Source organism: Falco cherrug, chromosome 20 (genome assembly GCF_023634085.1).
Source record: "Falco cherrug isolate bFalChe1 chromosome 20, bFalChe1.pri, whole genome shotgun sequence".
Taxonomy (NCBI): domain Eukaryota; kingdom Metazoa; phylum Chordata; class Aves; order Falconiformes; family Falconidae; genus Falco; species Falco cherrug.
In genome coordinates this window covers 5061888-5088132 of record NC_073716.1, presented here as the reverse complement: position 1 = coordinate 5088132, position 26245 = coordinate 5061888, and the positions used below count along the sequence as shown (strand labels likewise).

Sequence of the window (26245 nt, the reverse complement as noted above, 5' to 3'; positions counted from 1 at the left end):
CAGCCACCTCATCTGGCTCCCCCCATCCCGCCCCCCCCCACTGTCCCCTACCAGCATGGCATGGTCAGGAGCCCACCGGGGGACCCCGAGCCACGGCAAAGACCCAGGGTACGATCCCACCCTGCAAGGCAGCGACTGGGAGAGCAAACACGGAGCCGGGGGTGAAGGTTATGATGGCCAGGGGTCTCACTGGGACGAGGCCCAGGGCAGGGAGGGCTGCCAGCACCCTCTGCCCCAGTCCGTGCGCCGGGATCCCTGGCTGCAACGAGCTCCGTCTGCCGGAGAGCGTGGCCCAGCCCCGCGTGGGTAAATATTAACCCAAACCCACTGCATGGCTCTGTGCCGATCGGGATTTATTTTTTCGAAGCTCAGACAGGCAGCTGGGGCGGGGGGACTGGAAGCAGCGCCAGCCCAGCTCCCCCTGAACACACAGGCTGAGGGTGGGGGTCCCACGGTCCTGGGGAGATGGGGTGCGCTGGTGGCAACGCGGCCGGCCACGAACACTGGTGACAATAGAGCTGTAATTAAATAAGTTATTGCACAGACTGAGTACGCTGCACGGTTCTAGCTAAAACATGAGGCATGAGCGGTGGCAGCGGCAGGACACGGGCAGGGGGTACACCGGGTTTTTACTTGGTCCCTCCACAATCATTAACACGATTAATTAACCACCAGTGGCACTAGGAGCAGTTGCTCCCTGCAGGCTGGTGGGGGGAAGCAGCGGGTCCTGGGGACCCACCTGCGGCTCTCGCCCACCCCAGGGAGAGGCACAAGGAGATGAGCGTCACCGGGGCTGGACCAGAGCCCCCCACCAGCACCCCAGAGCTCAGCACACGCTTCCCGGGGTAGGGCAGAGTGAGGCCAGCCCCATTCCCCAGGGCACGGCAGGGGACAGGCGGGCAGCTTTGGCACAGGTGATGCTCCCGATCGGCTGAACGCGGCCAGAGGCACCGGTGGCCTCATGGGGAGAAGCGCTCGAAGACCCAATCGCCCTCTCCCTGGTGCGTCATGTCTCCCAGGGGGGCCGAGCCATCCCGCAGGCGTCGGAAGACGATGCGGTCGTGCAGGCGGTTGGTTTGGCCCTGCCAGAACTCCATGACCTCTGGATACAGGATGTAGCCCCCCCTGGCAGAGAAACAGGGGGCTTTAGGGGGGCCCCCTGGCAGGCAGCACCCTGCCCACAGCCCCCACGACTCACCAGTACGCTGGCTTCGGCACCAGCATCTCCCTGTACCGTTCCTCCAGCTCCGCATTCTTCTTCCTTAAATACTGTGGGGATGGGGAAGGCGGTAAACACGAGGGCAGCCAGGGCAGCCCCGGCTCTCCCGGCCCCTCTGGGTGCTGCTGCTGGGGAGGGGATGGCCGCTCACCTCCCTGTCCGGAATGACGGTGCTCTGCCGGCTGACCACAGCCCCGATCTGGCTGCTCTTGGGGCGGGAGTGGAAGTACCGCTCGGATTCCTCCTCCGGCAGCCGCTTCACCGAGCCCTCGATCCGTACCTGTGCCAGGCACTGTCAGCTGGGCTCCGGTGCTGAAGGGGCCGAGTGGGCTCCCAGCCAAGGGACCACCCCATCCCCTGAGTTTCCCCCCCAAAATATGGGCACCCCCCATCACACCTCATCCCTGGGGGGCTGGACCCATCTGAGTGTGACCCCCAGCCAAATATGTCACTCCCAGCACTGCACCCTGAAGCGGGGAGCCCCCGCTGCCTGGCACCTTACCAAGGGGCCATCTCTGCCCCCCCCCAGCCCCCCTCCCCAACCCCAGGGGACCACGACTCACCTGCCGGTTGAGGGGCTCCCAGTAGAAGACGAGCGCAGCGAAGGGGTTGGCGTCCTGGGATGCAGAGAGGGGAGAGACGAGACTGTCAGCTGACCAGCATCGCTCCCGGCACAGCCTCGACCCAAACCCCAGCTGCTTTGCTTCTCCAAAGGCCCCAGCCCTGGTGCCAAGGGGCTGGGAAGCCGCCCCCCTGCTGGGGATGCCCTCCCAGAGCCCCCGCCAGCCCCAGCGTGGCCGCAGCCCTCACCAGCTCCTTCCCCTTACGGCTCTCGTGGTTGGTGAAGAAGCGGAAGCCATCCTGCCCAAAGCCCTTCAGCAGCACCATGCGGGCCGAGGGCCTCCCGTCCCTGCCGGGGGTGAGAGGGCAGGTGACGACATGTCCCCCCTGCAGCAGCTAGGGGACCCCCACTGTCCCCACGGTGCCCCCCCCCCAGCCTCACCTGGTGCAGGTGGCCAAGCACATGGCGTTCGCCTCTCCGACGGCTGGGCAGCCCACGGCCTCCTCGAACCACGCTTGGAACTGCTGGATGGGGTCACAGGAGGTCAGGTGCTGCTCTTCGAAGGCCTGGGGACATGGGGGGGGACACTGAAATGGGGGCGGGGGGCAACTTGGCCTTTGGGGACACAGCCAGCACTGGGCTGGGGGGGCGTCACACCAGCCTCAAGGGCACAGGCAGTGCAGGGGACGGGGTGGCCCCAGCCCCAGGGGTGCAGCAATGCAAGGAGGGGGGGTGTCACCCCAGGTCTTGGGGACAGCTTGAGGGGAGCCACCTTGGTTCCAGGTCACTAGCAGCGTGCGCGGGGGGATCCCTCAGGCCTTGGGGACAGCCTGGGTGACCTCACCCCAATTCCCAAGGCACAACTGGCAGGAGGGGTGTCACCCTGGTTCCAGGGTCAATAGCAGTATGGGGTGGGGAGGGTCACTCAGGCCTCGGGGACAGCCTGGGGGGGTCACCCCGGACCCTGGGGACAGCCTGAGGGAAGGGTCACCCTGGGCCTTAGGGACGGCCTAGGGGGTCACCCCAGGCCTTGGGGACAGTCTGGGGGGTCACGCCGGGCCTTGGGGACAGCCCGGGGGGGGCGGGGTGTCACCCTGGGCCTTGGGACAGCCGGGTGCCCCAGAACGCAGCCAGGCCGCGGGCCCCGTGCCCCCACTCGCCCCCACTCGCCCCCAGGAGCCAGCCAGCCAGCCGGCCGGCCCCCCCCCCGGCGCCCCCGTCCCCACCTCCGCGTCCCCCCGGTAGGGGCTCCGCAGCGGGCCCAGGTCCATCCCGGCCGCGGCCGACGGGCACCCGGCGGGACCCAACCGCGCAGCGTAGCGCAGCCCCGCCCCCGCGGGGCGGGGTCCACGTCGGGCCCGCCCCCACCAGACAGCCAATAGGAAGCGGCTAAGCGCGCCCACCGCGGGGAGGGGAGAGGAGAGACGCCAGCCAATTGGAGGGGCGGCGGGGGCGGGACGCGCGGACCCGGAAGTGGGGTCAGGGCTGTAAACAGCCACATGGAGGGACCTTAAAGGTACAGCGTCCGTCGGGGCGGGGGGCAGCGGGCAGCGACCTGGGGACAGGGGTCACAGAGAGGGTGGGGGCGGGGTAGTTGAGCCTGGGGGAAACAGTGGGGGTGGTGACAAAGGACAAGGGCTGCGAGACGGGGGAGGACAGGTATATGGGGACACTGGGGACAGGGAAGGGGGGGCAAGACATGGGTCTGGGGGACACGGCGGGGGGTCCTGTGGGGCAGAGACTTAGGGACAGGGCTGGGCAGGTGAGCGGTGGGCAGGGGAGCTGCCGGGGGCCCGGAGGGGACACTGGGGACATGTAGGGCCCTGGGGAGCGGGGCAGTGGGGACAGCAAGGGGACACGGCAGGAACGTGGGGAGGGGGCTTGGGGTGGGGCAGAGAGCAGGGGGTGCTGGGGGGCCACCCTGTGTCCCCCTGCCAGGTCCCCTCTGAGCAGGACGGGGGTCCCACCACCCCGGCGAGGCACCTGGGGGCTGCTGCACCCCAACACTGGCACTGATGGCTGACGGCGGGGCCGAGCCCCAGGACGAGCACCTGGGGGGGCAGGACCCCCCGGGCCCCTGCCCCCCAGCCCAAGCCACAACAGGTACGGAGCAGGGACACATCCCTGTGCCAGCACCAGTGCCACGCCCGTGTCCCCAAACTGGCCAAGGGGGCTGTGACCCCCAGAGGGCCAGCACTGACCCTGTGCCCTCGCCATCCCCAGAGCCCTCCTGCTCGCCGAGGACATCACAGCCACGAAGAGACGCTGGCTGAGCCTGGGCACTCAGGCCAGCCCCGGGGACCCGAGAGCCCCTGGGAGCCGGGGGGGTCCGGGGGGGGCTGGGGGCCGCGGGCAGGCAGGGTGGCAGGGCTGTACCCCCAGCTGCTGCGGGAGCTGGAGGTGCAGGAGCTGCAGCAGGCGCTGGCAGCCCGGGACGAGGTCGTCCTGCACCGTGACCGCTGGATCCGGCAGCTGGAGCTGGAAAACCGGCAGCTCCGGAGCCAAGGCCGCAGCCTGGAGGAGAATGACCTGCTGTCCTCCGGAGGTGGCCGCGGGGGACCCTTGGCTACCGCTGCCACCACCACCGGGACCCTGCTGGCCTCTGGCACCAGCTGCATTGGTAAGGGCGGTGGGCGCACAGGGTGATGGGGAGGGGACCCGGTTTGTGGGGTGGCACTGGGACAGACAGAGGTAGAAGGGGACAGGGACAGGCTGGCAGGGCTGTGGGGGATGGAGGGGAGCTGCCCAGGGACAAGGTGTATCCCATGGGTGTCATCCACCCCCCCCACCCCCCACCCCCCGGTGTCCCCACAGGCATCAGTGACAGCAACATCCCTCAAGGGGCTGGTGGGGCTGCTGGAGAGCAATGCCACTGTGCAGGTGGGTCTCTGTCCTCACAGCATGGGGGTCTGGGGGACAGCTCTGCCCCTGTGTCCCCAACCCACACAGCTCCTCACCCTACGGAGGCTGAGGACCAGCCTTGCCCCGGCCCCCGGCAGCGCTGGGGCGAGCGGGACAGCCCTGTGCAGCCAGCACCCCTCTGTCCCCACAGGCTGGGGGGCTTCAGCCCTTCTCCGCTCCCAGCCCCGGGGAGCAGGGCTGTGCCCTGGCCGATGTCCCCCGGAGCCCCCCAGCCTGGAGGCTGTGGGCAGGGCTGCCCAGTGGCTTCCCCCCCTGCCCGGGCACGAAGGAGGGGGCTGGCAGCCCCGCTGCGCTCACCGATACTGCCTGCCTCTGGGAGGAGAGCGGGGGGGACACGCTGATGGCACCCCGCTCTGGGCATCACCCATCGAGGTGTGTGGGGGCTGGCTGGAGCTCCTGGGGTGCCACTGGGCACATTGCTGTGCTTGGAGCATAGGGGACAACAGGGTTACCCCAAGGCACAGGAGAGGTGACCCAGGGGTCTCCAAGGGACAGAGGGTGTCAGGGTACCCCGGGAGAGCCTGGGCACAGGGCAGGGGGTCCCCAGGCTCCGTCTAGGAGCCAGAAGAGAGCTCTCCCCTTCGCTGCAGGAGAATGGGAGGCCCAAACTGGAACTGGTCCCCAACTCGGGGGTCTACGTCACCCACCTGCAGCTGGACAGCGTCTCGCAGGTCTCCACCGACAAGCCCAAGCTCATGACCCGGCGGCTGCTCGATTACTTCTGGCGGGAGACGCTGGCCCGGTCCTCAGCCACGGGGCAGCACATCGCCCACAACGCCACCATGGAGCGTCCCCTCCGCCTGCCCATGGCCATGGTCAACGCCATCAAAGGTAGGGGACAGGGGGGTGGGACAGGGTCCCTTGTCCCCTGCCGGTGCTGCGGTAGGTGAGGACAGGCCACGGTGCCACCCACGAGTGAGGTCCGGTCCCCCTCCACCCCGCAGAGCATGGCACCAAGCTGTGTGGCCACGGCTGCAACTTCAACGCCGTCATCAACAGCAAGTGCGGCAGGTCCTGGTGGGCCGTCAGGAAGGTGGTCGTGGAGTGAGCTGAGCCCCACGGGACGGCCATGGCCCACCGACCGTGCGGGGGGACAAGCCCTGAGCCCTCCGGTGCGGTGGGATCATACCCCTGTGCTCACAGAGGGGCTGCAGCTGGAGGCGCCCTACAGAGACCGGCTGGCTCAGCCCCACGGCGCCACGGCCCGAGGGTCCACAGCCACGTGTCCCGCTCCCCCCAGCAGCGGGGAGTGGGTGCTGGCAGGGGCAAGGGCCGCTTGGAGCAGGGAGATGCTGGTGCCACACCGGTGCCACCGTTGGCATCGTGGTGCCAGTGTCCACCAGCACCAGGGGCAGAGCCAGCGGCCACAGCCACCCCCGGCAGCAGAGCTGCTCCTGCACACAGCAGCGGCTCCACGCATCCAGCCACGGCTTGGGACCATTTTCCTGTAAATAAGTCCATTTCCAGTGATGTTTGGGATTCCCCTAAATAAACCCCGCTTGCTTTCTGCCCGAGAAGGCCGGCAGCTCGCCCTCCCCGCGGCCACGCCGAGCGTTCCGCCTTCAGCTCTTCACCCTTCGCGGCGGTGCCCAGCCCAGCACCACGGCTCGCACCGGGCCGGCTCCAGAGAGAAAGGACCCTTGGTGGCACACGCTGCACTGGATTTGCCTCTGGCAGCTAAATTTATTTAGCAAGGAAAGCTCCCGGCTGACTCCACACCGGCCAGCCAGTTACAGTTGTTAAAGTATAACAGATCTGTCACGTAATCCAGAAAACAACCTTGGGCAGTTACAACTAAAAAATAAAGTGGATTTGTTTAATTTAAAAGCTCAAAAATAACAAGCCATGTGTTTTTTTTTTAAACATGTAGTAAACACAAAAGCAATATAATCTATGATACAATGTACACTATACACAGTGGGGATGGCGAGCAGCACACGGGGCAGGAAAGGGGGCTGCAGTCCCAGAATTCAAAAGGAAATGCCACGTCACTTGGAAACAGAAAAGGGGGGAAGAGAAAAATCATCAGAAAGGGGGGAGAAAAAAAAAAAATATCTCTTCAGTATTGGAAAAGAAATGTTAGGAGAGAAAAAAGGGTCGAGAAGATGGGCAGCATCTTAAGAGAGATATTAAATAAAGATTTAAAAAAGCACTCACAATACACAGTGTTCGTAATCGGGAGTGGGGAGCATAAGGCAACGATCTCCATAGAAAAAAGGGACCTTCCAAAGGGGGTTATATAGATATTTATAGCTATTTATAGACTTTAAATATAAAGTAGGAATGTGCTGTGGAGCCTCTCCCAGCCCTTGCGCACCGGAGCGTACAGTCACCTCCATGCCCGGCTCCCGCGCGGCCGTGACACGTCTCACCGGGCTCTGGGCCTCTGCGGGGCCACCCCGCGGCCCCAGGGGTGTGCAGGGAGGATCGGCCCCTCGCCCCCTTCGGCAAGGGCGGCTTCTGCGTGGGGGCCCAGGCGGCACAGGAGGAAGGGCAGGAGGATGTCCCCGAGGGCTCCCGTCCGCAGGCGGCCGCAGCCGGGGATGCTGGAGTGCTGCGGCGTCGCAGGCTGGTGCCCTCGCAGGGTCTGTCTGCACAGCCAGGGAGCCGTGGGGCAGCTCCTGGCCCTACAAGTTCTTGGTGACCAGGTGGGTTTTATAGTGCTTCGTCAGGTGGTCGCTCCGCATGAAGCGTTTCTGGCACTGGGCGCACTCAAACCGCTTGTCACCTGTGGGGAAGAGAGGTGGCGGTCAGGGGGTGGCAGCCAGTGGGCCGCGGCCCCAGTACCACCGTCACCCACCTGCTTTTGTCCCCGTGTTCCCCTAAACCAGCCATGTCAGGGCAGCGGGGACCTCCCGGGGTGGCAGTGACAGCCCCATGACAGGTCCCCTTCGCAGCCGCTCCACACCAGCCCCTTCCCCTCTGTCACCACCATCACCCGGAGAGCCCCAAAGCAGCAGAGACCCCCGCCCCAGGTTCTCCAGTCCCTCCCGCTAACTCAGGCAAATCACAAGGACAACGTGCCGCGGCCCAAGATCATCCCAGTCCTCAGCTCAGCACATGCCCTCGGCCCTTGCAAGGCTCAGGACCCCACAGGGGCTGGGCCATGATTTGGGGGCTGCCCTGGGAGGGAGGGGGCCACGCCACGGCGCCCAGCCGTGCCCCGTGGGGCTGCAGACCTGTGTGCGTGCGAGCGTGCCGCTGCAGCTCGTCGCTGCGTGTGAAGCGCTTCCCGCAGAAGACCCAGTTGCAGACAAAGGGGCGCTCGCCCGTGTGCAAGCGCACGTGAGCACGCAGCAGCGAGGTCTTGCGGAAGGTCCTCCCGCACTCGGGGATGTGGCAGATGTGCTTCTTCTTCCCTGGGTCCCCCAGCCTGGCGAGGAAAGCCACCGTTAGCCTTGGAGATGGGTGCCGGTTCCGTGGGGCTGCCCCTCTCCCCCTCCGTGCTCACCTCTTCTCCCCGTCCTTGCAGTTGGGGCAGGTACACGCCATCCGCCGCCTCTTCTCCCCCGGCTGAATCTCTCCGGACAGCGCTTGCTCCATCTGGAGCTGGATCTGGGTCGGGCTCAGGCCGCTGATGGTCAGGTTGTTGCCGGACACGTTCTGCACAGTCAGCTGTTGCTGGCCTGGAGGGGAAAAGGGGGAGTCAGGCTCTGCCCCTCCGCTCCCGGGGGGCCGCGCTGCGCCCGCGCACCGGTGCCCAACGTGGCCGTCCATGCTCCACGCGCGGATCCTGCCGGAACCCTCCGGAGGCAGTTGGCTGGAGGAAAGCCGCGCCCTGCCCCCCCCCCCCCGGCGTGTGGGACGGGACACCCTGGGTCTCGAAGGCCCCAGCCCCGCATGCAGCACCGCCACGGCCCCCCTGCCCTGCCACGTGCTGGTCCCCAAGCGGGGCCGGTAAGTCCCTTTTTTCTGAATATACTGTGCGGTTTTTCAAAGTTTTTGGTTTGACCCTTCGGGGTGGGGAAATGACCAAAGAGGAAACAAAAAAGAAACTTTGAAAAAACGTGCAATATATTGACCAAAAAAACGGGACTTACCCCAGACCCTAAGGGCCGCTCCACGCTCGGGCGCTCACGGAGGCGGCAGCCTGGGCCTTGCACAGCACCCAGCAGCCGTGACGGGGGCTGGAAAGAAGAAGATGGGGTCAGCGTCAGCAAGCAGGATGGCTGCTCTCAGGGCAGCAGAAAAGGAGGAGGAGGAGGAGGAGTGGGATCTGACAGCAGAGCAAAGAAGGGGTGACTGTAGAGAGGAAGGATGGGTTTGGGGGCGCAGGCAGAGCAAAGGTGCCAACAGACACACTGGGAGGGAAAGCACGAAGCCCAGGGTCGGGGCAGCCCTTGGGAGGTGGCCATGTCCTAGCTGAAACCAGGCTGAGACCCGACTGAATTCATTTCATTCACGGGGCAGCAGCCAGCAGGTCCTACCGGGCCCCCGCCAGCCTTGTGGCACGTTGCGGGCAGCAGCGCAGACAGCAGCAACATCTGCCTGTGGCATCTCCCTGACGCTCGCTCGCGGCTGGCTCCACATTTACACGCAAAGCAGCAATTAAAAACCCCCTTAAAAGCAACCCCAGTGAGGACAGTGGCCTGCTGCAGAGCACGAAACCACGCTGGCCCGTGTTTTATGCTGACATCATTTAGTCAAGCAAGAAAGAACAGCTTCTGACTGCAAAACTGAGCCTGGACTCCTGCCGGTTCTTGCTGAGAGAGAAACCACCGCATGGCAGCAGGTCTTTCTGGATCAGAAAGCAGATAAACTTCCCTCAGACACAGCTTCCTCCCCGCGGCTCCCTGGTGGCAGCCCACACCGCCGGGACCGGGCTGGGGAAGGTTTGCTGGCAGGACGGGAGGACAGAGCGGCTGCCAGGACGTGTCTCTCCTGGCAGCGGGGAGATGAGCCGGCGGCGCGGGGGCAGGCATGCACCGGGCTGTCTGCGGCTCACGGACCGCTCCAGCCACTAGCCAGGGCCATGTCTGGCTATTTTTGGCTTAAGGAAGACACTTGTCCCATGTGACAAGTGGGGAGATGAGGGGCTGGGTTCGCTCTGAGGGAACAGTAATCCCTCAGATTGTAATCCCTTGTATGCTCGGAGGAACATACAAGCGTGTGTGTGAAGGCACGTCTCCTGGTTTGACTCCTGGAAGCCCAAACCAGCACCCACCGCACCCAGCAGATGCAAGGAGATGTCCCAGCCCTGGGACTGGGACCTGGCAGTGTGCTCTGTGGTAGGGGCTGCAGGAGGGAAAACCCCGGTGCATCACGTCCCTCCGCCTGCCTGGGTCCCAGCTCTCTGGAAAAAAAAAGACACCCATCTCGCCCCAGGGGCCTGGGCACAGCTCAGCCTGCTGCCTGCCCAGAGCTGCGGAGATGGCAGAGCTGCTCTGGGCTCTCGGGCGGCCTCAGTCCCTGCGCTCCACAAAGCCTGCCCCCGTAGGCAGCCACCTCCACTAACCACCTCCCTGACACAGCTGAGCGGGACGGGCTCAGGAACATGCAGGGGAACCAGCAAAGAGACACTCTACAAAACTCTACACAATTCCTGGAGCAAGAGAAGCCAGAGAAGCGGGTGGCGCTGAACAGTCAGCAACATTCAGCCTCAGGGTGCAAGGGATCTCTTTGCAAAGCTGCAACACCCCGGGCAAAGCGAAGTGTGCTGCTAGCAAGGGGGGGGGGGGGGGCTTTCTGTCCTCCGGGTCAGGCAGCTGCCTGTGTCTTGCTGTCCCTCCTCCCCCGACGCAGAGCGGGGCGCAGCCCACCTCCCACCCGACCCACGCAGAGCGGGGCGCAGCCCACCTCCAGTGTTGGTGATGGTGACAGGCACGCCCTGGACTTGCACGCCGTTGATGTTGATGGTCTGCATGGCCTGCGCCGCGGCCGCCAGCTGAGCCGCGTTCAAGCTGATGATGCCTCCGGCGGGAGCGATCTTCGGCAGGGTGCGTTCCTTGCGCGTGGCTGGCTTCTTGCTGCTGCTGCCCCCCGTGCCGGAGCTGCGGGACACGGGGCAGGTGCAAGAGGTCCCAGACGGAGCCACCGTCATGGCTGGGGCTTCCTGGAGCACCACTGTCTGCAGCTCGCCCGATGGCGTTTTGAAGTAGACCTGATGGGAGGAGAGAAGAGGAATGAGACCGGGTACTGCCACCGTGCAGACCCCTCTCCAGCGCAATGGTCACCCTCCCCACGCAACCCAGGAATCTGAGCCTGCGATGAGCCAAAGAGCAGGAGAAGTTGCCCGAGCATCTTCTTGGCAACCTCCTGAAGGAAGGTCCTGGCCTTCCCTGGGGCCAAAGGGCTGCTCTGGCCTTGCGGCCTGGTTTCCAAAGGCAACACTAAAGATACAGTCCTCCAGGCTGTGAGCCCCACTCCCCCACCTCCCTCTACCCCCCAGGAGCTCCTGAGCAGGCTGGCTCATCCCACGCCCAGCTGGTGGCACAGCAGAGGTTTTGAGGACACTGCATTTCTACAGGTGCTACAAAAGCAGGTGGCCAAAAAGGGAGACTTAATAAACCCCCACCGAAGGAACAGCTGTGCTCCCAACCCTTCTTAGACATCAGAGAATCCACACGAGCGATGGCTGAACAAGTTGGGAATGTCTGGCGGCTCACAAACCCCTTCAGCTTTCTAAAGCCTGGGTGAGGGCTGAGAGGAGAAACAGGGCAGAGAGACCTCGCAGAACGCAGGAGATGGTACCTGGGTAGGAGTGGGTTCCGTCGTCTGGATCTGGAAGTTCTGGGAGGATTTTTGAGGGACAGTGGGGAGCGTGGCGGAGGCAGCCTGGACCACGCGCAGGGCCTGCTGCGGGATCTGCACCACCTGCGGCTCCTGCTTGGGCTGCACCACCTGTACCTGCTGCACCACGGCCGGCTGGCCGGAGCCTGGGCTCTGCACGATGAGCAGATTGTTGCCCGCCTGGATGATGTTCTCTGCCGTGGTCTCTATTAACACCGTCTCCACCTGCTCGGCCACAGCCATGGCAGTGGGCTGGGCGGGCGACATGGCTTTCTTTCGAGTCTTTTTGCAGGGCTTCAAGGAGCTCTCCGCAAGGATCTGAGCCTGCGTGCCTGGCTCAGCGGCGTTCACCAGGTTGTTCACGGGCAGGGTAAGAGTCACGTTGCCGCCACCAGCTAACTTGACCACGTTGCTTGTGCCCTGCACCGGTGACGCTCCACCCTTCTGCACCGGAGCTGGTTTGATGGGCACGGGCTTGTGAGAGGAAGAGGAAGGGGTGAGGATGGCTTGATTCGTGCCTGGAATAATCTGGATCTGGTTGGTGAGGTTGGGCTGGACCTGGATGGTCTGTCCCCTCGCGGCCTGGATCTGGGGCACTGCCTGGTACTGGATGTTGGCGGACGAGCGGGTGCCCTTGTTGATGACAGTTGGGTTCTGAATGGCAAAAACCAGCTGCCCCCCAGCGTAGGAGGTGCCGACCTGAGAGCCCTGGATCTGGAAGAGGTTCCCTTTTGACGACAGGATCCCAAAGCTGTTCTTACCGGAGCCAAGAGGAAGCGGAGCAGGTTTGATGGGGACGAGTTTGCGAGGCGTTGGCTGAGGAGGGGCAGGAGGAGTCACGGCAGCTTCCACTGCAGGGGGACCGATTTTGCTACATGTCGCTGCAAGGAGGGCTAGAGGAGATGGCTGGGAGTCCTGGGGAGCCAGGAGGAAGACAGGTTCGTTAGAGACAGGGGCTTGTGCTACACACCTAGAGATCAAGTCAGTGAAGGAAAGGGCACATGCTATCAAAGGCAATCCAGTCCATGCCAATGAGACACCCCTTATTAAAGGAATTGCTTAATTACCCACACCACGTGTGCCTTTAGCCAACCCTCGTCACACTACTTTTAGCCATCAGGATGGTGACTGCCTTTTAATTGTGTGCCTGTGCTCTTACAACCTCTATAAAGCTGCAAATACCCTGTAAGTCTGCTGGTATTTACACCCATTACACACACCCTGGAGTGTCACACAGTTTTAATTCCAAGACCACCTTGTGATGTCAGCTGCTAACGCAATCCAAGAGGTCCTTCAGAAAAACACACCGCAGGGAGGAGAAAGAACACTCCAGAAGAGTTGGCGTTGGGGCTGGGAACAGGTCCAGAGCACAGCTCCCCAGCCTGTCCTGCAACCAGCCCTCCTCCTGACGCAGCAACGCTGGCTACAGCGGAGGCAGGAGGGGCCGAACGATGCAGCGTTTGCTGTCCTGCAGCCCGGGACATGTCCCTCCACCCCGGCGATGCCCCTGTACTCACCTGGGCAGTGGAGGCAGCTGGCTGCAGGTATTCACTGGGGCTGACGGCAGCAGTCGCAGCCATGCTGTCTCTTGATCTACGAGGAGGAAGCAGAGAGAAAAGGAATAAGATCAGCAGCAAGAGCCGAGACCGCAGCTCCTCGGTGCGCCCAGCCCAAGGCCCCAGTGCTCGGGGGGGACTCTCCTGGTGTCTCCCTGCATCACCCAAAATGTCACACCTCACACACACACCTTCAGCAGGGGGGGTTGCAAAGGGGCTAGAGAAATCTCACCGCCTCTCCACTTTCTCCCTGCACTTTCCTTTGACCTTTGCTTGCCACCAAAGGGAAATGCCAATTACGGTGAGCAACCGGCTGCAGCCCTCACTTATTTGCTGCATCCCAGCACAGCTGTGACCCGAAGTCGTCCGTCCCCCCCCCAGGGCTGACAGAGACCACTGCTGCCCTGAGGAGCCCCCACTTCAAAGCAGAGGCAGACATGCCCAGTGAGCCTACAGCTTCCCAGTTTCCAGCCCATGCCATCTCCCTGCTGCCTGGTTTTTTTAACTTTGGGAATGAAAAAGGACAGAGTTTTGGTATAGAGTCGTGTTTTTGAAGGCTGGAAAGAACATTGTTTCAATTATTTTTGGTATGTTGTTGGGGCTGTGTTTGTAAGTCATTATGTAATTAAAGGGTCACTTCAGGGAATAAAATAAAGCTGCTGGTGCTGGCTGGCAGCGGGACCTGGGGAGGTCGAGAAAAGCCGTCGGCGAGCCGGGAGGAGAGATCAGCAGTGGGCAGCACACGAAGATGAGGAGGTGCCCACAGAGCCTACAGCTTCAGTGGGGTCTGCGCACCGGGGAGAGGAGAGGGGCAAAGTTACGGTGGAGGAGCCAGTTGCTCAAGGGCCTCAGCAGACGCAGGCAGGCAGGGAGGGTGCAAGGCAAGTGGCCGCGGCTCCTCGGATGGTGAAGAGCGAGAGTGGGATGGGGCAGGGCCACCTGCAAGGATGGGGACCACTCACTGCCCTGAGGCTTTGCTGCCTTCCTCTCAACACTTTCCTCTGGAGTTTGGAATCTCTGACACACATCGCCGCAGAAGCCGTAACGCCGAGGCTGGGGCTTTTCTTGCCACTGGGGCAGCTACAGCAGTTTCTTTTTAAAGGTTTAAGACAGCAAAACCAGGGAAAGGGACTCCTAAATCCTTACAATTTGCTAAATCTTTTGTTCTGGACTGGAAAGACATTTCATCCTTGACATTTCCTTCGGCAAATTCCCCAGACATCCCCATCCAGCAGTTGCTGTATGGCTCGCTAGCTTGATAACATTTGCCTAGATAAGGTGCCAGGGAAAACTTGTCTGAGCTCAAACACTCTCTATTACTGCTGCTGACAACGTCCTGACTTCAAGTGGGGAATTACGGCTGTCTGAGGAATACGGATGCTTCAGGTTTACTCAGGGAGTCTCTGAAACACAGCCCCAGGGTGGGAGAGCCGATAGGAAGCCAGCGCCGTGGTATTTACAGGCATGCTTGGATGGCAGGAGTGATGGGAAATGCTGGCAGAGGACAAGTAGCACGATATGAAGTCCCGGATGGCTTATAACACATCATACCAGCCAAAAATTAATTGTTGTGTGAGCACAGCGAGTGGCTTTTTGCTGCTTGCAGGGAGCAGGCAAGAACCACGTCCCAGGACTGCGGCAGTGTCGGTCTCTGGCTCCAGGCCCAAGCAGAGTCACCATTTGCCAACCCGGCACTCCTGCCGGGGGAGCTGCGGGAGATCCAGGGTAGGAAGATGGACTACACGTGTGGAGAAAAGTAGGCATGGGGTTTGCTTCAAAGGGAGCAAACTTCATGCTCCACAGCTCAGCACGGCACAGGCTCGGCAGCAACACGCGCAGCGGGGGCAGGAGGCACCAGCACCGGCCGGCTGAGGGTGGCATGGCCAGCACCCAGCCTCAGGAAGGGCAAACTCGACCTTGCTCGAAGCAGCAGGTGCTGCCAGCACGTGGGTGCAGGAGCCCCGGGCAAAAGGCACGTTCTACAGTGGGAAAATAAGGAGGTTCTTTCATTTTGAGGCCATCAGCTAGCAGGGACGGCACAGGAGGTGCGCACGTTGCTGCCCAACGCAAGGGCCGGATGTCACGTCTTAATACAGCTTAAGGCTGGGAGAAAAGTCTTCTAAGTAATTGAGATGCCGTCAGCGCTCGCCTAGAACTATAGAGGTGAGGGCCCTCAGCTCCCCCCGCGCCCCTCGGCCGGCCTGCACGGCACAAACCGAGCCAGACATCCCCTCCCTGGGAACACGAAGCCTTTTGCCAAACAGAAAGCCCCTAAGAAACCGAGCGATCGGGCCCTGGGCCAAGTCACCAAGGAGCCCGCTTCCCAAAGGCAGGCAGCTCGCCCCTCGCCAGCACAGGCTCCACGAAGGCTCTTTCACAGCCCTGCTGTGTCCGAGGGCATAAATCCCCAGGAAGAGTCAGGTCAGAGTCCCAGGCGCCTGGGATGGCATCGCATGGAAATGACTCGCCCCGTTCCACAGCGAAGGGCATCCATTCCCTTGAAGCCACTCGCTGCTGCTCACTGTGGCAACCTCACGGAGATGAAAGCATCAGACGCTCGCACCCAGCAAGCTGGCCTGCGATAAAAGGACGCTTTCTTCCCAGAAAGCTGGGAGCTTGTACGGCTGCCCGAGTTCAATGGCTGCACCCTCCCTTTCAGCAGAATTAGGGCACTGCTGAGGATTAACAGCCCTGACTACAAATAAGAGCAACGCTGAGCTGGCCAGAGAGAGAGACACATACCAGGAGAGATCCCATTAGCCCGAACAAATAAATAAGGATAATGACTGGGGGAGAAGCCCTGTGTCGCTGCAGTTGCAGTGTAATCCCTCCGTGAGTTTCTCACTTGTACAATTTACGTCCGAGCCCAGCAGTGACAGTTTCACATCCTGAGGGTGTAATGCGGCATAAAGCTACTCGCAACGTGGTGAAATCCAGCAGGTACCAAAGCACAGGGCTTCACTCTCTGCACATTTGCCCAGGACAGATCTGAGAGTGGGACTGTCGCTGCCTGTGGGGAAGGTTTCTGGAAAGGCCCTGGGGGATACGGACCCTCTCACAGATGAGCAGCAGGAAATCATCACCCACTCTGTGTTACACGCTTATTCCCGCCCCAGGAAGAATGTGCTGAGCAGTTCAGGTCCAGTTTGCCCTTCTGTAAACCCCCAGCCAAGCCTCAAGCGGAAGAGGAGTCTCCCTTATGGCAATTAAGGAGCACTGATTCATAAAATTAATTTTTTTTTCTTGGCCATCCTCCTCTTCCTCAGCTTTTGTATGGAAACTGTCTCCCCACAGACTGGAAACAACAACCTCCTCACCCCTTGCCTGCCTTCACCCCCGTAAAAGGACAAAGCAACCTAAAACTCAGTGATTTCTGGCTGGAGAACTCTTTTTTTAATTTTTATTATGTTCCTCAAACGAGAACAACCAACCAGGACTCATTCCTGCCCCAGGACACACAGACCAAGTGCCTCATGTCCCAGCCAACTATCCAGATACTCCGAGGTCTGCCTGACAGCGCTTCAAGGAGCTCTCCGAGTCCGCCGTGAGTTCACAGCGCAGGGAAAAAAAAAAGTCCACAGGACTCAAGTGATGGAGCCATAGGAAGAGAAAACTTACCAACCGCGCCAGCCCGTGAGACCCCATGTCCAGCCGGAGGAAACGCCTGCTAGCAGCCAGCTGGACCGCTCACACCGGCACGATTGGTAGGTTTGCTCAGAGGTTGCTCCTTCGCTTCTCACAAGAATTTATCTATTTTGGAAACCGTGCCATTATCTTCAATATTCTACAAGAGACATAAAAGGGAGAGATTTTTTTTTCCTTCCTAACCAGGACAAGCGCTTCTCCTCGGGGAGCTGCCAGGCAGTCCTCCACAAGATCTACGGCTTCCAGCTCAGCTGAGGAGCCCGGGACAGAGAAAAACGCTGACAAGAAGGTACCTGCCAGTCCTCAAAGCCACAACCAACACCCCATCCTGCAGCTCGAGCAGCACAAGCACTTTTGAACAGCTACAAAACTCCCTTTCGGAGGAGTCTGGAAAAGTTTTGTAAATTTTAGACAACGATTTCAAGCCCTGTCACTGCGATATCCTCGTTATCTTCTCACAGCCCCGCTGAGAGAGGAAATACCACACCAACTTACAAAGTGCACACCACCAGTCCAGGTATTCCAGTTGCAGGGGAGTCCCTGCTCCCCAAAATACCCTTCCCACCTGCCTGACGGATTTTTCGGGGGTACAGCAGGGTGAACACAATCCTAACTCACAGCACTCGGTTTAAACCAATTGACACACCTGATCTGAGTTACCACGGTTTTAATTAGCACCTTAAGCATGAAGGTGAATCAGAGTTCCCTAAAATCCACGAACGACCTCAGCAACTGCAAAAAACCACTCAGGATTATGAAGCTAAGCACAGTCATCGGGGAGAAAACCATGCCAGTGGTAGCAGCCCCATTTGTTTGTCAGGGCTGTAAGCAAGTATTCAAAGTCGGGTGTAAAGGAGCTCAAACACCTGTGTATTTACATATTAACAGCAGGAAATCAAGCAATGCATTAGAATAACCTGGCCAGGATTTCTGTTGTTGCTGTTTTAACTCTTGGTCTGACTCCGACACGCCTCTGCCAGCGCAGGCGTTACAGCCACTTGCCAACATCTGAGTTTGTTTTCTCCTTCCCTGATGCTGGGGGGAAATTCCCTGGTGTTTTGGCTGTGTTTAAGGAGGAGTAAGAGGAGAAGCAGCTGAAGTAAAGCGAGCCAGGCCGGCTGTGCTGCCAAGGATGCACAGGCACTCCGCGGCTGGGCCGGCCTGGGAGAGGAGGGAGCAGCTCCTCGCTCTGCACATACGAGGTCGGGAGGTTTCGAGCCTCGGGAGCGAGCGGATCACAGGGCACCCTCGAGCGGCGGCTCCCCCAGAGTGATGCCAGACCCCGGTGGAAACTTCCAGCAGCATCAGGAGCACCTGTGGCTCCCGGGGCGGCCCAGCCCCTGTTGGACAGCACATCGCCAGGGCCCGCAGACGCTTCCTCAGCCCGTACCCCCTGCTGCACCCCCAGCCCCGGGTAGCTGCCCCCAGCTCTGCCCTGCAGACCCCCCCTGGACCGCCAATGCCCGAGGGGAACGGGCCCGGAGCCCCCCTCCACGTCCCAGGGGCCAGAAGAGGATGCGGCCGCAGAGCCCCCCAGACACACACCAGCGCCCCCCAGCCCCACGCACCCCACACACACCGGGGCAGCTTCGCCCCCAGCCGCAGCCCCCCAGCCCCTGGGCAACGCGGGGGGGCTCCCAGGCCCGGCCCCCCCCTGCGCCCGCTCCCCGCGACCCCAGCACGGCCACTTCCCCCCCCCCCCCCCCCCAGGGACCCCCGCAGCAGCCCGGCCCCCCCGGCAGGACACACCTCCGCCCCCCGAGCCGGGCTCCCCCACCGGAACGCAGGGCGGCCTCGGGGGACCCCTACCACCGGCCGGGCCCCCCCGGCTCCCCGCCACCACGTACCGGGGCACCCCCCGCACACGGCCCGGCCCCCCCCCGGCCGCGGGGCCGCCCCGCCCGGCCCCTCCCGGCGGCGGCAGCGGTCCCCGGGGAGGCGGGCCGAGGTAGCGAGCCCGCCCCCGACCGGGCCTCGGCCCCGGAAGCGCCGCCCGCCCGCCCGGCGCTCGGGGAGGGCGGGCCGGGGAGGCCGCACGCCCCTTCCGGGCCCGGCCCCGCTGGCGCTGCCGCCCCCCGCTCCATCGCGCCCGCCCCCGCCGCGGGCCCGCACAGACCGGCCGGAGCGGCGGCGGCAGCGGCGGCTCCGACCCCCTCACGGCGCCATCTTCCTCCTCCGGGGCCGCCCGGGCACCGCCCTGAGTGACCCGCCCCTCGGCGGCTTCTTGACCAATCCCTACTCGATTTTCCGCCGCTCTAGCCAACAAACGGCGAGATGCTTTATCGACAGCCAATCCGCCGCGGCTTGCCCCTTGACGGGCAGCTCCGCCGAGCAATAGGACCCATGATGGAGTGACAGCTCCGCCAATGGGCGCGGACCCCCGAGGTGACGGACGGAAGCGGAGACCCAACGGGAGGGCAGATCTCTGATTGACAGCTCGGCTAGCTAATGGGAACAAGCTCATCCTGCCGCGGTCCGCTGATTGATTGACAAGCCTTCGAGGCGGGGAGGCAGACTTCCTCGTGGGCGGGAGTAACTCAAAATCCGTCTCTCGGTTGGTCGTCCTCATAATGATTGACAGGCAAAGAAAGCAATGGGAGATGGGAGGCAGCCGAGCTCTGCTTGTGATTGGCCGCGCGCCTGGCGGGCGGGTCTGAAACGCTGAAGCCTGGTGACGGCAGCGGGGTCCCCGCGGGGGCGGGGAGTCCCGGGGATCCCCGGGGGGGTCTCGGCCCCTCCCGCAGGCCGCGGACTCTCCCCCCACAGACCCCTCCGGCCGCTGCTGGGACCCTCCAGGATGGAACCCGCCCTCCCCGCTGTGTATCGGGGGGAACAGCGCCCGCGGGGCCGGGGGTGTCGCCGGTGCTGCCCCCCAGCGGCCCCCAGTCCCGGGGGGGGCCAGGGCCTTGCGTGGCCCCGTGGTGGAGCCCAGGCCGGGCTTCACCCCCCGCCACGGATGGGGAAACTGAGGCACAGGGGAGGGGCCCACCCCCCTGGCCTGCCGGCTGGCCTGGTGCCCACCACCGGTCCCTCAGGGCTGCCCCCCACCTGCTAGGCCCGGGGTCAATGGGGAGGCCTGGGCGGGGGGCGAGGGGGCCCAGCCCTGCTGCTGCCAAAGGACCCTGTACCCTCACCCCACACTGGGGGTGCCGAGGGGTTTGGGGTGCCCCAGTCCCATGCAGGAGCTGGGGTGCTCAGAGAGGTTGGGGTGCCCCATCTGCCTGCAGGGATCGGGGGGCTCAGGGGGCTGCCCCTGTCCCCTCACAGGGGTTGGGGTCTCTGGGGGGGGGCTCAGGAGGCTCCCCAGTCCCCTCACAGGGGTTGGGGTGCTGGGGGTCGTCAGGGTGCTCCCAGTCCCCTTACAGGGTTGGGGTCCTTGGGGGGAGGAGGGGGTTCATGGTGCTTGGAGGTTGTTGGGGTGTCCAGCCCCCTTGCAGGCATCAGGGTGCCCAGCAGCTGTCACCCATCCCCACACCAACCCCCCACCTCCCAGCTCCAGGACCACCCACCCCACCAGAGCCCCACAGCCAAGGGGCCACCAGCCACCCCATAACTAGCTGCAGGGGCGGGGGTCTCAGTGGCTCCCGGTCGCCGGTGGGTGCCAGGCCTTGCCAGGGCCCCGGGGTGCCCAGCTGGCTCCAGCCCCCACGGGACCAGCACCTCCCACTGGAGCCAAATAATTGCTCGGTGCTTTGTTGTGCAGTGTCTATGGCCCCGGGGCCTCCATTTGTGGGAACTTGCTGTGGCGAGTGCCTCCCTTTTAATTACCTCCCCTCCCCATGCTCCTGCTTACTCACCGCCTGGCACCGGCGCCTTCGACCCCCGGCCCGGCCCCCCGCCACCCCAGCCTTATGTGGGGGTCCCGGCGGCAGGGCTTGGGGTGCTGGTGCTGTGCTTGGATGGGTGCACCCTTGAGTTCTCATCGCGCTGCGGGGTGAAGGCGGGTGGGGGTCCGGCCCTGGTGCGGCAGGTGGAAGGGGAGGGCTGGGGCTGGGTGCCCAGCAGGGTCCCCCTGCATGGGGGCCACCCCCGGGACCCGGCTCTGGCCAAGCTCATAAATGCTGCAGGAGGCACCGCAGCCGCTGACGCTTCCGACGCCGCGCTGGCGTCGCCTTCCACGTGCTGGGGGCACGGGGACACACACGTGTGGGACGCGGCCATGGTGTGGTGCTGCCTGCCCCATACCCCTTCCCTGACCCCGCACCCCAGGATGGGACCCCACAGCCCAGCACTGCAGGGGAACACCCTGTCCAGCATCAATCTCTGGGGAGGGGACTGCGGTACAGGGGTCCTCACGGGCCGCCCCAGCCATGCCGGGGCGAGTGGCCGCGGGCAGTAGGTTGGCGGGAGGCAGCGGTGCCCGAGGGCTACTGCCTGGCCGGGCGCCTGCGCAGCCCCGGCTCCGCTCCCAGCGCTCCCGCCCCGACTGCCGGGACAAGTCCCAGCCTGCTGCTCCCTGCCTCAGTTTCCCCAGGCGGGCAGTGACGCCGGCTCTCGGCTGTGAGCCTGGTGCGGACGCGAGTGCGGGCACGATCGCTGTCATCGTCCCTGGGAAAGGGCCACCCCTGTGGCCTCGGCCATGCCACCTCCATGCAGCGAGGCTGGGATGGAGACAAGGGTTTGTGCAGTGCGACACGGGATAGGGACGCACTGGTTGGCACAGCAAGCCTGGGATAGGGACATGGGGACACAGGGACAAGGGTCTGTGCAGTGTGACGGGGGATGGGGACTCAGGTTGGCACAGCAAGGCTGCAATGGGGACATGGGGACAAAGGAACACAGGGCATGCAGCGAGGTTGGGATGGAGGCTCAGGTCTGCACAGAGAGGCAAGGGACAGGGACACACTGGTTGGCACAGCAAGCCTGGGATAGGGACATGGGGACACAGGGACAAGGGTCTGGGCAGTGAGGCAGGGGACAGGGACACAGGCTGACACAGCAAGGCTGTGATGGGGACATGGGGATGCAGGGACAAGGGTCTGCACAGAGAGGCAGGGGACAGGGACACACAAGTTGGCACAGCAAGACTGAGATGGGGACATGGGGACACAGGGACACGGGAACACAGGGACATGGGGACATGGGCACGCAGGTCCACACACTGAGGCAGGGACCCCTGCAGAGCCAGCCAGCACCAGGGGGACCTGGAGGACCCAGAGGACCTGGAGGCAAGACGCGGGGCGAGATCACGCCATCCCCCGCAGTCCCCATCGCCACGGTCCCATCCCCAAGTCCCCTGCCACCCACCCCATCACCTGTGCCAGCTGGATGCGCCCTGGCACGGGAAGCGCGCCCAAGCCCACGCTCAATTACAGCAATTACGGCACCTCCTCAGCCGCCAGCCTGTCCCCGTGCCCAGCTGAGGTCGTTAACCGTTCCTAATGGGTTCTTCAGAGAATTAGAAAGTGGTTTTGCGGAGGTTCTTCCTGGGGCGTAGCGAGCAAGAGGGGACGATGCTGTCACCGCTGCCTGCGGGCCTGGCGTCCACCGGGCGCTGCCTCCCACTGCCTTGGTCCTGCCGGGAGCAAAGCTGCTCCCGCACCAGCTCCCAGGGCCCACGGGGCACCGGGGATGGGGACGGGCTGGCGCGGAGCCCCACAGGCTGGGGGGTGGCCAGGTCACCCCTGTCAGCCCCGACCCCACTGGGGGTCCTGGCACAGCCCTGCACCAGGGGAAGGCAGTGGTGGCCCGGTGGGGTGGCCCCTGTCCCTGGTGTGGTGGTGTGGTCCTGTCCCCATAGCAGCCACGTGGCCCTGTCCTCAGTGTAGCCATGTGTCCCCAACCCTGGTGCCACTGTGTGTCCCTGTTCCCAGTGCCACTGTGTGTCCCCATCCCCGCTGCAGCCCTGTGTCCCTGTTCCCAGTGCCACTGCATGTCCCCGTCCCCGCTGCAGCCCTGTGTCCCTGTTCTCGGTGCCACTGTGTGTCCCTGTTCCCAATGCCACTGTGTGTCCGCGTCCCCAGTGCAGCCATGTGTCCCCATCCCCGGTACAGCCCAGTGTCCCATCCCTGCTGCAGCCATGTGTCCCTGTCCCCAGTGTATCCACATGTCCCATCCCTGGTGCACCCACGTGCCCCGTCCCCGGCGTGCGATGCCGGGCGCTCCCACCACCGTGCCAGGCAGGTTTCCCCACCCGGTGACTGACAGCCGGGCCGGTTGGGCGCAGATAGGCAGGGAGATTACACGGGGCTAATTAAAAGTCATATTTAAAAACTACACCGAGCCGTCAACTCCATCGCCAAGTCGCAGAGGTCGAGTCCCGACAGTAATTCGTGCTCCCGGTGAGAAATGTTCCCTCGGGGCACGCCACGACCTGGCACGCACCGCGGGCAGGGGAAGCCCGTCGCGATAATCCCGGTAGATATCTCTGCCAGGCAGGCGGGTGCCCTGCCTTCAGCCTGTCCCCGGGGACCGGGCAAGCAGCCCCGTGCCAGCCCTCATGCCGCTGCATCCCCGGGGGCATGGCGGCTGGCATGGGTGCTGCACCCTCGTTCCTGTGATGGCACGGCTTGGGGACGGGGACGGGAGCATCTCCCCCCTGTTTGCTTTAGTGGCCGAAGGGCTGTGAGAGCGATGGGGGCTGTGCCCCCCAGGTGTGGGGATTTGGGACCCCGTGCTGGGGGTGATGGAGGTCCCACTGGGTCCAAGTCTGGGCTGAGGGACCCCATACTGGGTGCCGGTCTCCAGGTTTGCTCAGCCAAGGGCGCACGGGGCTGTGACGCTCCCACGGGGACCGTGACCCCCTGTGGGGCTGTGAGCACCCAAGGCCACCCTGCTCCCTGACCCACCTGGCATCGTCCGCACCATGCCAGCCCCAGCAGGCACGGGGTCCCTGCCAGCACCCCCGGCTGCACCCCGCAGGGGTTTCAGCGTCAGCTCAGCGTCACCCCCCGGGGGCTGTCTGGGTGCGGGGCCGGGGGCAGCACCCCCGAAGCCTCGGGGGAGGATCGGGGAGCTTCTCTCCCCGTCTGAGGCCCCACGGCCGCTCCTGAGACTCCCCCTAGGCTGGAGCCACCCAGACGGCGCAGCCCCGTGGCACCCGCTGCAGACCCCCCCCAGGCACCCCCCCGGGCACCCCGCTCCTGGGCACCCAGCCTCCGTGGAGCATGTGGGGGGGTGCATGCAGGCAGCGGCGCACACGCACACGGACGTGCACACACGCAGGGACCTGGCACAGCACTGGGGGCTCACACCCCCCCGCACACGTGGGCACACGCGTGGCTGTGACACTCCCTGCACACACACATACACGGGCATGCACACGCATGCACACGCACACGCTCCCAGCACGGAGCCAGCCCCACTCCCCCCACAGACACCAATTTGTTTTATGGCAGCGGAGGAAATTGCCGGCCGTTCCCCGGAGCCAGGAGGCCTTTGAAGTGTGGCCCCGGGGCTGGGAGGGACCTTGGCCGTCCCTCTGTCCCCCAACATCCTGCTGGGGCCTCAGGGGACATCCCTCCTGTGTCCCTCCATCCCCCTGCTCCTAGGGGGGCCCAGGAGGCACCTCTCCTCCATTCTTCCATCCCTTTGTCCATCTATCGCTCTATCCCTCCGTCCATCTGTCCTTCCACCCCTCTGTCCATCCACCTCTCTGTCCATCTACCCCTCTGTCCATCCATCCCTCCACTGCTGTGTCCATCCATCCCTCTACTCCTCTGTCCATCTGTCATTCCACCCCTCTGTCCGTCCATCCCCTCTGTCCCTCTGTCCATCCATCCCCTCTGTCCATCCATTCCCTCTGTCCCTCTGTCCGTCCGTCCCCTCTGTCCGTCCATCCCCTCTGTCCCTCTGTCCATCCATCCCCTCTGTCCGTCCATCCCCTCTGTCCATCCATCCCCTCTGTCCGTCCATCCCCTCTGTCCCTCTGTCCATCCATCCCCTCTGTCCCTCTGTCCATCCATCCCCTCTGTCCGTCCATCCCCTCTGTCCATCCATCCCCTCTGTCCGTCCATCCCCTCTGTCCCTCTGTCCATCCATCCCCTCTGTCCATCCATCCCCTCTGTCCATCCCTCCCTCTGTCCCTCTGTCCATCCATCCCCTCTGTCCGTCCATCCCCTCTGTCCCTCTGTCCATCCCTCCCTCTGTCCCTCTGTCCATCCATCCCCTCTGTCCGTCCATCCCCTCTGTCCATCCATCCCTCCACTCCCCCCTCCCCATTTCCCCCTGGGGACAGGGGTGCCCCCAACCCCCACACACTGTAGGGCTGTGCCCTCCAGCCCCGCGCTGCCCGTGCCCCGTGCCAGCCCTTCTCTCCCCCCATCACCCACCGGGGTGCAGTGAGGGCCACATGTCCCCCCCCAGCAGGGCCAGGCTGTGCCACAGCGGTGGGGCAGGGGCTGGGGGCACCGGGGGTGGCTGCTGCCTCCTGCACACCTGCCCACCAGGGTCCCAGCTGCAGTTTCAGGGGGCACCAACCCCTCCTGCTCCCACCCTGCCTCCGCATGGGACCCAGGACCCCCCAGCCACCCCTCTGTGCCCCCCTGAGCGGCTGGAGCAGCTGCTGCTGCCTGAGCACCGGGGAAGGATCGGGGGATCGGAGGTATTTGCCTCTTGCCTTGTAATTTATGCAAATGGGCTCTGTAATTAGCTGTAATTTCAAGGCACAGCTTGGGGTTTCAGATGCTCGTGTCAAGGAGATGCACCCCCTGGAATCCTCCAGTATCAGCGGGATTCCTCCCCATGTGTGGTCCCAGATGGAGCTCCAGCTCCGCTTGAGGTGGCTCCAGGAGCTCGCGGCCCCCCTAGACCCCTGATCCCCCCCGACCCTCCCGGTGCCCCCAGCCCTGTGCCACTGCCCCATCCAGCTGCAGGCTCTCAGCCCCCCGCTGCCCCCGGCCACGTCCCGGCAGCTTCTTCCCCCCAGCCCAGGAGCGGTGCTTTGGGATGGATCTGGAGGATCCCAGGGGAGGTCTTGCGGCCCCGTGCTGGTGGCACGAGTGGGTCAGGGCTTTCCTAGGTCTTCGTCCTTGTCCCCAGAGGAGTCACACAGTGTCCTGCTGCCCTGCAGCCCCTCCATGACCCCAGGCTGGGCCCTGGGAACAGGTGGGAAAGGAGCCATGGCAGCCAGCATGTGGGACCCCTGGCCAGAGACCCATCTCCCTCCTGCACCGCCAGTCCCTGAAGCACTGGGGAAACTGGGAGGAGACCCCAGAGCGAAGGGACACGGGATGTGCCACATGTGCACGGTTCACTGGGAAAGGCACAACCTTCCTGGTGGAAGGGGAGATCAGGGCTGGGGGAAATGGAGGCCAGTGTGTCCCGCTCCCCGTGATAGCACAGCTGGGATGGGGATTGGAATCAGGCTGGGGATCAGGCTGGCCGGTACCTGAAGCTGTCCATGCAAAGTCTGCGAACTGCTCCCTGCCCTGGAGAGCTGCTGGCGGCCGCAATACGGCGCCTGGGAGGCAGCCGGGGAGCCCAGGGCCACCATCCCAGCCCAAACACCGCTCGGGCGTCCTCCAGCAGGAGCATCCCCCTTCCCCGTGGCCACAGGGATGGCCCCCAGCACCTTGTGGGCAGACACAGGGGAGGAGCAGTGGCAAGACCCTGGGGCTGGGGTCCCCCCACATCCCCCCACATCCTGCAAGTGCCCTGCAGAGCACTTGAGCA

At 63.7% G+C, this 26245-nt stretch overlaps 2 protein-coding genes across 10 annotated transcripts; both read right to left on the bottom strand.

Moving 5' to 3' along the window:
- Positions 1 to 336: 336 nt before the first annotated feature.
- PNPO (pyridoxamine 5'-phosphate oxidase) lies at positions 337 to 3150 on the bottom strand. Its single transcript, XM_055697532.1, has 7 exons — positions 3008 to 3150; positions 2223 to 2347; positions 2030 to 2129; positions 1783 to 1836; positions 1371 to 1499; positions 1199 to 1269; positions 337 to 1125 (listed from the first exon to the last, which is right to left on the bottom strand). Exons 1-7 carry the CDS (start codon positions 3050 to 3052, stop codon positions 960 to 962), a joined length of 690 nt encoding a protein of 229 aa, XP_055553507.1. The 5' UTR covers positions 3053 to 3150; the 3' UTR covers positions 337 to 959.
- A 3348-nt stretch (positions 3151 to 6498) lies between these two features.
- SP2 (Sp2 transcription factor) lies at positions 6499 to 18986 on the bottom strand. Of its 9 annotated transcripts, none has more exons than XM_055697526.1 (7): positions 18750 to 18986; positions 12950 to 13025; positions 11394 to 12347; positions 10500 to 10803; positions 8155 to 8329; positions 7883 to 8076; positions 6499 to 7431 (listed from the first exon to the last, which is right to left on the bottom strand). In XM_055697526.1, the coding sequence occupies exons 2-7, from the start codon at positions 13010 to 13012 to the stop codon at positions 7331 to 7333; spliced, it is 1791 nt and encodes a 596-aa protein (XP_055553501.1). In that variant the 5' UTR covers positions 13013 to 13025; positions 18750 to 18986; the 3' UTR covers positions 6499 to 7330. The 9 variants fall into 9 exon arrangements, with proteins under 9 accessions (XP_055553501.1, XP_055553505.1, XP_055553496.1 ...); XM_055697530.1 differs by having other exon boundaries at positions 12950 to 16772; positions 18750 to 18849; XM_055697521.1 differs by having other exon boundaries at positions 12950 to 17973; positions 18750 to 18837.
- Between the last annotated feature and the right edge of the window lie 7259 nt (positions 18987 to 26245).